The sequence below is a fragment of the Caretta caretta genome, chromosome 2, assembly GCF_965140235.1.
Source record: "Caretta caretta isolate rCarCar2 chromosome 2, rCarCar1.hap1, whole genome shotgun sequence".
Lineage (NCBI taxonomy): Eukaryota > Metazoa > Chordata > Testudines > Cheloniidae > Caretta > Caretta caretta.
The window spans coordinates 268,305,379-268,317,450 of record NC_134207.1 but is presented as its reverse complement, the minus strand read 5'-3'; the positions used below and the strand labels follow the sequence as shown (position 1 = coordinate 268,317,450).

Sequence of the window (12,072 nt, the reverse complement as noted above, 5' to 3'; positions counted from 1 at the left end):
TCCCCATTTTCAGACACATTTTTCTGTCTGCGTTTTTCCTCCCAGTCAAATTCACTGAAAATTTTCCTCAGCTTTGGGAAATTAGCCCTTCTGAAGCACCATGTATATGTATTACTGGTTGGGACTGTCCTCCGTTTGCCTATATTGAATGTAATCAGGTCATGATCACTGGTCCTGAGGCAACCACAGCTTCCAGGCTAGCGGTTAATTTACCTTTGCCAGCCAGAATGAGGTCCAGAATAGTTACCTTGTGTTGGGGGCAATACGTTTTGGGTTAGAAAAGTAACAATGGCATTTCTGTAGTGTCGAGAAGCGCTTGTCAGACCAGATGCCGTTCGTCGTACTGTACAAACAGAGAACAAAAAAATGGTTCCACATCTTTAGAAACTCCTAGTGATGTTTTATTATTGGCTGCATGAGGCCCCCAGCACATCATTCCAAGCGGAAGTCCCTCAGAGCTGCCCAGTTTTTCTTTCCCCACATTACAGACAGGTGCCTACGGAGAAACTCCCTCTGTTCCTTGACTTGACAAGGTGGCGTGTACCAGACCCCTCCCTGTGCTTTGAAATTAGCACATTGATCCATATGCGTTCAAGACCCTGAGGTTCTGAGTTATCAAAAACTCTAAAACAGGTGTAGAAATCCCCCTCCCCCCGTTCTTTTAGCCCCGATGTTCATCCTAAACAGGTTACAACCATTCATTTTAACATGCCAGTCTTGCAAATTGTCCCACCAGGCTTTAGTAATTATAGAATCTGGACTGGAAGGGACCTTGAGAAGTCATCTAGTCCAGTCCCCTGCACTCAAGGCAGGACTAAGTATTATCTAGACCATCCCTGACAGGGGTTTGTCCAACCTGCTCTTAAAAATCCCCAATGCCGGAGATTCCACAACCTCCCTAGGCAATTTATTCCAGTGCCGAACCACCCTGACAGTTAGCAAGTTTTTCCTAGTGTCCAACCTAAACCGCCCTTGCTGCAATTTAAGCCCATTGCTTCTTGTCCTCTCCTCAGAGGTCAAGAAGAACTATTTTTCTCCCTCCTCCGTGTAACAACCTTTTATATACTTGAAAACTGTGATGCCCGTTATATCACATCCCTTCTCATCAGTGAGAACTTCCAATTCCGTCTGCTTGTTACCCAGACTCCTACATTGGTATAGAAGCAATGGAAACATTTCTTCCCTTCCTCTCTGTCACATTCATTCAGATTGTTTGTGAGACACGGAGTCTGACCTCCTATCGCCTTTGCCTCCTTAGCACCCTCCCCCTTTATTGTTAGTTTAATGCCCTCCTGGCTGCTCCAGCTAGTCTCCAACTGAGCTTAGCCCCCACCACCTGGGATATGCAGGCCGTCTCCTGCATCTTCCTTTGAGCTAATCAGTTCCTGTGTTCCCTTCCCTCCCACTTCTGCCCTGTCGTATGCTGACGATGTATAATAATTAGGGCCCTACCAAATTACCACAGCCATGAGAAACGCTTCACGGACCGTGAAATCTGGTCTCCCCATGTGAAATCTGGTCTTTTGTGTGCTTTTACCCTATATTATAGAGATTTCGCGGGGGAGACCAGTGCTTCTCAAATTGGGGGTCCTGACCCAAAAGGGAGTTGCAGGGGGTTCACAAGGTTATTTTGGAGGTATTGCGGGATTGCCACCCTTACTTCTGCACTGCGGCTGGCGGCGGCTCTGCCTTCAGAGCTGGGCTTCCGGCCAGCAGCCGCTGCTCTCCAGCTGCCCAGCTCTGAAGGCAGAGCCACCGCCAGCCGCAGCGCAGAAGTAAGCGTCGCAGTACTGAAAACCCGCCCCCCCAACTCCTTTTTGGGTCAGGACGCCTACAATAACAACACCTTGAAATTTCAGATTTAAATAGCTGAAATCATGAAATTTACAATGTTTAAAATCCTATGACCGTGAAATTGACCAAAATGGACCTTGAATTTGGTAGGGCCCTAATAATAATGTAAGAAAACCCTATCCCCAAATTACAGATCTAAACAAAAAATATTGTGGAAGGTACCTGACACTTTCATGGTTTGCTCTGCTTGTACGTGGAAGTAACTGGCTTGGTGGCAGCTGAAAAGGAGCCGGGGGTTAGAGTGGGGCACACACTGAATATGGGTCAGCAATGGGATGGAGTTGTGAAAAAGGCTAAGAACATTCTGGGGTGTATTAACAGGAGTGTCGTACGTAAGACGCAGGAGGTCATTGTCCTGCTGCGCTCAGCACTGGTGAGGCCTCAGCTGAAGTACTGTGTTCAGTTCTGGGCACCACACTTCAGGAGAGATGTGGCTACAAACACCTGTCAGGGATGCTCTAGCTTTATTTGGTCCTGCCTCAGTACAGGGGGTTGGACTTGATGACTTCTCGAGGTTGCGTCCAGCCCTGCATTGCTATGATTCTATTATTGTGCGCTCCTTTCCCTGTTCATGTTTGTCTTGCCCGCTTACGTTGTCAGCTCTTTGGGGCCGGGACTGTTCCCTAGTCTGTGTGTGTGAAGCACCGAGTGCAGTGGGGCTCTGAGCTTGACTGGGGCCTCTGGGCACTACTGAAATGCACGAATTAGATAATAAAAGCCCCGGGTGCAGGGCCTGAGCGGAGGCTGGACTCAGGCCTGGCTTCCCTGTTAATAGCCCAGGATAGTATATGCACCATCCGAATAAGACATGAGAGAGCTCTGAACAGGCCTCGGATAGTGTCCATCAGCCCAGTGAGCCCTGAGAAAGCAAAGGGTGCCTCCTGTTCCCTTCCAGGACCTTGACGTTACACCCATGTGAGGTGGGCTGCCCTTAGGACAGGTGTCTGCTGTCAGGCGGGTGCCCACAGGTGTGACCCTCCTGCCGGGCTGAGTCTGGGGCAGCAGGAGGTGGAAGCAGCAAGGGCTGAGCATGGAATGCTTGTCATTGCAGGGCCGGGTGATGTTTGAGGAGGTGGCTGTCTGGTTTTCCCGGGAGGAGTGGGAGATGCTGGCAGACTGGCAGAAGGAGCTGTACCGGGCCGTGATGCTGGAGAACTATGAGAATCTGTTTCTTCTAGGTAACAAGTGACTTGGGCTGGAGGACATGGGATTTTGGAGGCATGTTCACTGCTTCAGACACATTCAGAATCCCTTCAATAAGCATTTGAAATATCCTGGGATGGCCTGAAATAGCCTGTGCCCTTTGTAACACTCACTCAGGTGTTAGCCAAGCAGCCACCCTGCTTGCCAATGCAGGAATCAGTTCTGTTGCAGGGAGCTGGCCAGCAGCCAGGAGAGAGCCCTAGCCCCAACCAAGCTAGCCTGGCTAGCGCTCACTTTGCTGCCGATTGGTTTGGTGACCTCCAAATATGCAGGGATCCACAGATGTTTCACAGATCCCAAGACTGGTTTTCCCCTCCCTGTACGTTAACCCTTTGTAGGGGGCACCATCAGTAATCAGCGATACACTTCCAACCCTGATGATCAGTGAGACTTTTGAAGCCGTCTCTGCAGTACAAGAGTAGAAACTGATGTTTCCCTTCAGTGAAAGTTAAAACCAGCTTCACATTTAGAGCCCCAAAATCAGGCAGACAAGTGAGCTCTGCAGGTGCCAGGGACTGGCTCTGTCCAAATGCGATTTTCTCTCTAAATAAACAGGCCATGCAGATGCCAAACCTGAGATGATAACCAAGCTTGAACGAGGGGAAGAGCTGTGTGTCGGGGACCAGCAGGCCCCGGAGGGGAGAGAAATTCTTCCAAGTGCTTCCAGGGGTGAGTATTCCCAATGACTGCTTATACCCAGCTCTGTCAGCCCTGCCAGCTCAGCCTGGGACTTTCCCTGAGCTACAATATCAGGATTTGGGCTGTTGAAGTTAATGCAAGGTTTGCCTGCGTTGAGACAGACCAGAACCTGAGAAGTGAATCCAGAGCGCAGCCCGTTATAAACTGGGAGTTTTCATCAAGATTAGTGCAGTAAAAGCAGCATTCTATAAATGAACCTCTGCCCCTTGTAGGACCTTGGTACCTAAACACCATGGAGACTGGCTGGGGTAACAGTCTTTTCCTACTGCCTGCTAACGTGATTCGTCTAGTAGCTCGGGTGGGAGACGTTAGGTAGCAGTGCTAACAGCTCGGGGTTCACACCTGACTGAAGATGCATAATAGAGTGGGGGGGGTTGCTGCAGTTGAACAGAATATCATTGTTTTTTTTCCCTGTTGCCATTTAAAAAATAACTAGGAAATTTCATTACAAAATCCATGTTAAAATAGCGTTATTTGGGTTGCAGAGTCAGACACTCCAAAGCTAGGAAATGCCAAATTTATGTTTACCCGTGCAACTTAAATTCAGCCCCTTTTGTATCATTAAGATCTTTAATTACATGATCACATATTGGTTTTGCACAGGACCCTGGCCTTACTCAGTGCACAGGACATCTGTCAATCTGAATTTTCCAACATTCTGATGCTTGGCTTTGCCACCTAAATAACGTTCCTTTAATGCAGTTGTTCTGCATGGAATATGTATGAATTTTACCTTGAGAGTGTCTGTAACTTGACCTTTCACAGTGGTTAGACAGGTAATTCCCACCTCATCATGATACAGATTTCTAATATGAAGCCTATCATCTGTGCAGAATTTCTCTGTAATTTTCCATCGGCAAATTGGTCCAGGAAGAAAACTAAAAGGGAGTCGGACTTGGAAGAATGTCATGGAAATCCAGATGTTCAAGGGACCTCATCAAAAAAGTTCAAAGAGAAAGTTTTGTGCAAACAAACCAGAAGATCCAGCAAACTCACCAGTGACCCTGATCTCCAGAGCTGCGGCACAAAAGAGAAGCTGCTGAAATGTACGGAGTGTGGGAAAAGCTTCACCAGGAGGCAGAATCTGAGCACGCACAAGAGAATCCACACTGGAGAGAGACCTTACGAGTGCAGCGAATGTGGGAAGAGGTTCAGCCGCATGCAGCACCTCGTGTCACACCAGCGAATCCACACAGGAGAGCGACCGTACGAGTGCACCGAGTGCGGGAAGAGCTTCAGCCAGAAGTCCAACCTTCTCACGCACCAGACCATCCACACGGGGGAGAGGCCCTTTAAATGCACGGAATGTGGGAAAAGGTTCAGCCAGAGAGTCTACCTGACCCAGCACCAGAAAACCCACACAGGAGAGAAGCCGCATAAATGCATGGAGTGCGGGAAGAGTTTCATCCAGAGGAAGGTGCTCCTGACGCACCAGAAAAGTCATGCCGGGGAGGGAGGGCTGTACCTATGTGCCGACTGTGGGAAATGCTTCACCACACGGCCAGGACTGAGGTATCACCAGAGAATCCACACCGGGGAGCGGCCGTACCCCTGTGCCCTGTGCGGGAAAGGTTTCGCCACCAATTCCCGCCTGAAATATCATCAGCGGATCCATTCGGGAGAGAGGCCTTATCAGTGCAGCGACTGTGACAAACGCTTCCGGCACAAGTCGGCTCTGGCCTCCCACCAGGGCATCCACACCGGCGAGAGGCCTTACAAATGCACCGAGTGCGGGAGCAGCTTCCGCCGCCGGAACGGGCTTGTCAAGCACCAGAGGATCCACACAGGGGAGCGACCCTACCCATGCGCGGAGTGCGGGAAGAGCTTCAGCACGAGGAGCACACTCACCGATCATCAGAGGACCCACACCGGGGAGAGACCCTACAACTGCAGCCACTGCGGGAAAAGCTTCAACCGGGTCTCGCAGCGCCGGAAACACCAGAGAATCCACACGAAAAAGCGACCGGAATGTGCCGAGTGTGGGAAAAGTTTCCGGAGTGAGAAGGAGCTCGCCACGCACCAGAGGGTCCACACTGGAGAGAAGCCATACCAGTGTCCCCAGTGCCAGAGGCTCTACCATCGGAAGAACGAACTGGCCAAGCACCTGAAAAGCCATGTGGGGATGAAGCCATAACCTCGGGCTTATGGAAGGTGGGTGTGGACAGACCCACACCAGACACGTACCAGCCCTCCAGGCCCAGCACTGCTCCATTCCAGGAGTGTCTCGAGGAGACGTATCTGTGAGGTTAGGAATGTGGGGAGGGAGAGGGAGTGGTCTTGCGAGGGCAGGGTGTGGTCAGGGAAGTATCTCCCTACTGCTGTCCCTGTTCAGGGCCTGAGCCGGGATTCCAAGGGGCAGGCGGGGCTGGAAAACCCTCTTTCACCAGACCCACAGAGCAAGGCAGTCCGGGAATTGTAGGCTCCAGAGAGGCCAGGACTGTAATAGGCCTGTTGAGAAAGGGCTGGGTTGGGGTATATAAGAATCTACCTTCCCTCAAATGCAGGAGAGACTCAGAGGGAGCCAGGAGGGGTCTCTGAGAAGAAGGGGCAGCTTATCTATCGTTTGGTTTGGTTTGCTCATTTTACAGAGACAGAACTTTTGATTTAGGGGTTGTCTACACACAAGTTTACACCAATTTAGGTAAGTCAGAACAAACCCCTGTGTGGACACTCTTACTTCAGTTTATTTGAGCATAGATTAAATCTGTTCCTGGCCAATTTAACATAAATGAAGTAAACCTGGTTTAAAGAGAGAGAAAAGTGTTCACATGGTTTTTTAGACCTTTTAATTAAAGAGGATCAATATCAGACCCTCTGTCAAACTGGTGCAACTGAGCATGTAAATGTTTGGGATTTGAAATGACTGTGGGACATCCCCTACCTCAAGGGGGACTGTCCTAATTCCAGAAAGATCGGGGAATGAAAAGCCCTGAACCGCAGATTGGGGTAAGGGAAAGGTGTTTTGTTTTAGAGGGGACCATGGCCATGGCTCCTTGTTTGGTTTAGCGGGGTAACTGTATGATAGCAGTGCCCCAGCTCTGGCCTCCTGTGGCTCTGCTAAAGTTAAGGCGGAGAACTCCTTTCTCTTTAAATGTTGGCTCTTCTGAGTGCTGTAACTTGAATTGCTTGGAAAGATACATACGCAACCAGGTGGGGAAAGTTTCCCTCCGAAGTCAAATCTTGCACAGCCCCTGAAAATTCCCACAAGAAATGGCTGCTTTGTAATAAACATGCTCTGCTTCAACCACAAAATACAGGCTTGGTGCAGGAATTACGGGGTGGGGTTCTGTGGCCTGGCTGTGCAGGAGGCCAGACTAGATGATCACAAGGGTCCCTTGTGGCCTTAAAATCCACGACTATACCTTTAGCTGTGTGGTTTGTGCAGAAGGAGGAGAACCCTGAGTAACTGTCTGTACCACACAGACCCCTGCAATAGCCACAGTGCCAGGCCTTGCAGTGGGTGGGACAGGCAGCCTCCACCTGCCAAACCTCATATAGCAGGGCTACCGAATCAAGGCCTAATACTGCACTGGATGCAAAGTCAGAGTGTCAGGCTAGGGAGCTCCCCAGATTGCAGGTAGAAGCCAGGGATGCTGAATATCAGTAACTGAATGTGTCAGCAGCTGGAACGGAGAGTGGGGAGGAAAAATCAAACCGCAGAGCACAATGGGGTTGGCAATTGCAGCTGTTGAGAACCTGCTCTCGGAACAAGCTGTGTGCTAAGCAGTTGCATGGAAAACAGCCCGTCTGTAATATTCAGCTGGCTGGGGTCCTAGGGATGCTCTGGTCTCTGGCTGTAAAACAAAATGTCCTAGAGCGAAATGGGAGAGCTACAGAGACAAAGAGTTGCTCCCAGCAACAGCTCAGGGGAAGTGAGATCAGACCACCGACGTGAATAAGAACGGACACACTGAGTCAGACCAAAGTATCCATCTAGCCCAGTATCCTGTCTTCTGACAGTGGCCAGTGTCAGGTGCCCCAGAGGGAATGAACAGAACAGATAATCACCAAGTGATCCATTCCTTGTTGCCCATTCCCAGCTTCTGGCAAACAGAGGCTAGGGACACCATCTCTGCCCATCCTGGCTAATAGCTGTTGATGGACCTATCCTCCAGGAATTTATCTAGTTCTTTTTTGAACCCTGCAGAGTGAAGGGATTGTGTTATTATTTTGTAGGGTACCATGTTGACTGGTAAAGATCGTAGAGATGCTGGGGGCATCCATGCCCACAAGCCCCTGAAGATGCAGACACTTGGCCCTTCTTGTATTGAGCAGTGTAACTTACCTATGGCTGTGGGGGCCGCTCCTCTGTGTTCTGCAGGGAGGCACGGGAGATGAGTACACTTGGTGCCTCTCTTCCCCAGCTGAGAAAAATCACCCCAACTCCCCCTAGCACCCAAACACCTTGCTGACCCCATCTCCCTACACGGAGTCTCTCCATGCAAAGCCAATTGCTTCCTGGCCGGCCCAAGGGAGCCACCTCCTGCTGGGTCCCAGCCTGAAGACACGCTCAGGATCGGGCGGCAGGACGGTGGTTCAGGGCAAGACAGGAGGGTGGAATCCTACTAGGGAGGGAGGTTTTGCTGAGACTCCCACCCGCATTTCCCAGCAGCCAGGAATCCTCCCATTCCCTGCTCCAGCATGGCAGTCCCAGCCTTTAACATAAGAATGGCCATACTGGGTCAGACCAAAGGTCCATCTAGCCCAGTATCCTGTCTCTGACAGCGGCCAGTGCCAGGTGCCCCAGAGGGAATGAACAGACCAGGTAATCATCAAGTGATCCATCCCATCGCCCATTTCCAGCTTCTGGGAAACAGAAGCTAGCGACACCATCCTGCCCATCCTAGCCATTGATGGACCTATCCTCCATGAATTTATCTAGTTCTTTTTTGAACCCTGTTATAGTCTTGGACATCACAACATCCTCTGGCAAGGAGTTCCACAGGTTGTATGAAGAAATACTTCCTTTTATTTGTTTTAAACCTGCTGCCTATTAATTTCATTTGGTCAACTTTGTCAACTCATCCACCAATATTAACCATTTCCCTGGTGCCAGCCTCGTTTCCAAGGGTTACAGTGTGTTCTTCTGATCTGCTCAGTGGCTGCTCATTAGATACAGCAATGCTATGACTGATATCCGGGTGTCTCACAGTGAAGGGGAGCCAGGTCCGGGTATAAAGCTCGCCTGGAAAAGGCTGTTTCTGCAGCTCTGCTGCTGTGTCCCTCTGTGACTGGGCAAGTCACTTCCCTTCTCGCTCCGTTTCACCTCTGAAATAGGGACTCTCGCGCTGACTTAGTGCAGAGGCTTCTGTGGGGGATAAAGTTTGTCCGATGCCTGGGAAGAGGTCAAGTGTTAAAGAGCTCTGATAATGAAACAAGTTCAGCTGTTCTAACTGGAGGCAAGAGGATGAACGTGAACTTGGACCAGGCAGCTGTAGAGGAGCTAAATATTTACTACTATTAAGCTTCTCTCGCTTTCTTTGCTGGGCATTTGGTTTTGTTCCACCACGAGGCTGCAGCCTGACGTTGCTGAGTGGAAAGCCTCGAAATGCATTTCCCTTTGAGGATCAAAATGTGCCCACAGTTGGTAGGTCAAAATCAGCTCCCACCGCCCTCCGAAAGCACCTGCCAGACAGCTAAGAATTGAAGAGCTGTGCGTGGCTGGAAAGCTTGTCTCCCCAATAGCAGCTGGTCCAACAAAAGATATTACCTCCCCCACCTTGTCTCTCTAATCTCCTGGGACCAACACGGCTACAACAACCCTGCCATCAAGGCAGTTCTGTTCTATATACAGGGACAGCACTGGGGGGGGCTAGTGTCAACCCAAAATTTGCCTTAGCCCTCCCAGAGCCACCCCTCCCAGAGCTGGGCGCCCAGCCAGCAGCTGCCACCATCTCTGGCCACCCAGCTCCCGCCGCCAGGGCAGTCTCCCCTTCTGTGAGAAGCTGATCCATGGCTAGTGTGGCACTGGGGGAGCTTGCCCAATGCTAGAAGTGGGCATTCCCAGGTCGGTCTCTGCTGAGCGGGGAGGCTGAAGGGGGCCTCTGGCTCAGGAGTGGGAGCTGCAGCTGCTTCTGTACTGAACAAGCACTCGGGCTCCTGAGGGCTTGAGTTAAAGACACACTCACACCACACACAGTCTCCCTCTCAGACAGTCTCCCGTACGCACTCCCCCAACACACACACTTTCTCCCTCCCTCCCTCCCTCCCTCTCTCTCTCTCTCTCACACACACACACTCCCTGCAACACACACCATTTCTCTCGCCCTCACACCCTTGTATTGTTGTTACTTCTTGGTACTTCCTGTTGAAATGCGCAAGGCACATATATTCTCTGTCCTTTTATCTGTCAGAGTTCGTTAAGGATCACAGTGCTGTTATTTTAGTTTTTGGACTGGTCTGTGCATTTCCTAATTTTATTTCTCTCTTATGCTTAAGTTTAATTCTTTGAGTAGTGAGTGCTAAAATGCCTAGCTTGTCCTGGCTGGAGTAATTATCATGGTTACATATTGTGCTTTGTCATTTATTATTTGAAGCGGTACAGTCAAATAACAGTATCCGTCGAGAATGTAAATTTAGCTTGTACTCACCTTAGCAATGCCAGTTTAAAAAAAAAGCTGAACACAGAATTTCAGACACTGGGCAGATGAAGGTCGCTTATTTTCAAATTGTATTTTTATTATATCTGTAAAATAATTTAATACGTATGAAAATAAATGCGGTACCAAGTCCGCTACTAATAGTAAGGACAGAGTCAAATGTTAGTGAGTCACATACATGATTGTGCTCGGTAAATGTAAATGCTGAATTTATCCAAAAAATAAATTTCTGTTAATAAAAGAGAAACTTAACCACATGTTAAAATTATGTAAATATGTTTATAGTGGAGTGAGAAACAATTGACTAAAATAGAGGAGATAATGGCAGTAACACAGAGTGAGTCTGTTAGAGAAAGTAAGCAGATTTTAAGCAAATTTTATTTATTTTTATTTATCTCTACTATCGATAGTGTACAAAGTAACAAACGTGTGTTTCTGAGACCTGTGTTAAGGCTCCAAAATTGACACCTCAAGGTTTGCGATTGGGAATATCTTGCTGTATTATCTCCTGATTGTTTTAAACTTACATATAAACTTAAAATGTGGCTTTAATTGGTGTTTGTATATATATTTTCTTTCTTTATATAGGAATTAGATGCAGGGCTCCTGTCAGCTAATTTCTAATTATGATCTGCAAAAAAACGTACAGTTTTCAGGTGCCTAAGTAGCCCTTGGAATCATGGTTAAAGTTGTGAGACACCACCCCCCCGCCCCCGGCAAAATCTGAAGTGGTGCCCCTGTGAGGAGGGCCATGCAGGTTTGTGGAATTTAGGAAAAAAGGTACAAAATTTGGGGATACGCATAAAGTTACGGGATGGTGAACACTGCGTTATGGGAAGTTGATCCCATGCTCCCAATCACCTCTGTGTGACCCATTTGGGCCCCAGCATGTGTTCCCAAAATACAGTGCAGTGGACGGGGGCGAGTTGCACAGTGAGATATGTACCCACGATGCACCGCACTCTGAATCAAAACAAGCGCTCCTGGTGCGTACGCTCACCGCTGACACAGGGAGTCAAGTAGGAGAGCACTTCAGTCTCCCTGGACACTCAATAACAGACTTAAAAGTGGCCGTTCTTCAACAAAAAAACTTCAAAACCAGACTTCAACGAGAAACAGCTGAACTGGAATTAAATTGCAAACTGGACACCATCAAATTAGGCCTGAATAAAGACTGGGAGTCACTGGGTCACTTCAAAAAAATAATTTCCCCTTTGTTGACACTCACACATTCTTGTTAACTGTTAAGAATGGGTCACATGCACCCTAATTGAATTGGCCTCGTTAGCACTGACCTCCCACTTGGTAAGGCAACTCCCATCTTTTCATGTGCTATATATTTATACCTGCCTACTGTGTTTTCCACTCCATGCATCTGATAAAGTGACCTGTAGCTCACGAAAGCTTATGCCCAAATAAATTTGTTAGTCTCTAAGTTGCCACAAGGACTCCTCGTTTTTGCTGATACAGACTCACATGGCTGCCACTCTGAATACTAACTGGCAACTGTATGCTGACATAACTTGAGTTAACATAAGTTTGTAGTGTAGATATGGCCTTAGATATATGAATTGTGCGGGAGAGGTAACAGCAAAAGTATGAGGGGTTTAGGCTCCTACTTTTGTGGATCTGGACCTACTGCAGCCGAAAGGCTCAGGAACAAAAGGGCACATAAAGAGAATCCCATAGCATTTATTTGTTTTTAAAATTTCATGAC

General features: G+C 48.7%; 1 protein-coding gene across 1 annotated transcript in view; it reads left to right on the top strand.

Annotated features, from left to right (window-relative positions):
- Window positions 1-11,790, top strand: part of LOC125633035 (uncharacterized) — a 47,563-nt gene extending 35,773 nt beyond the window's left edge. Inside the window, exon 4 of the mRNA XM_075124715.1 lies at window positions 4,811-11,790. Within this exon, the coding sequence (XP_074980816.1) occupies window positions 4,811-5,890 (1,080 nt within the window). The 3' untranslated portion in view covers window positions 5,891-11,790. The remainder of the gene's footprint in view (window positions 1-4,810) is intronic.
- Window positions 11,791-12,072: the final 282 nt, after the last annotated feature.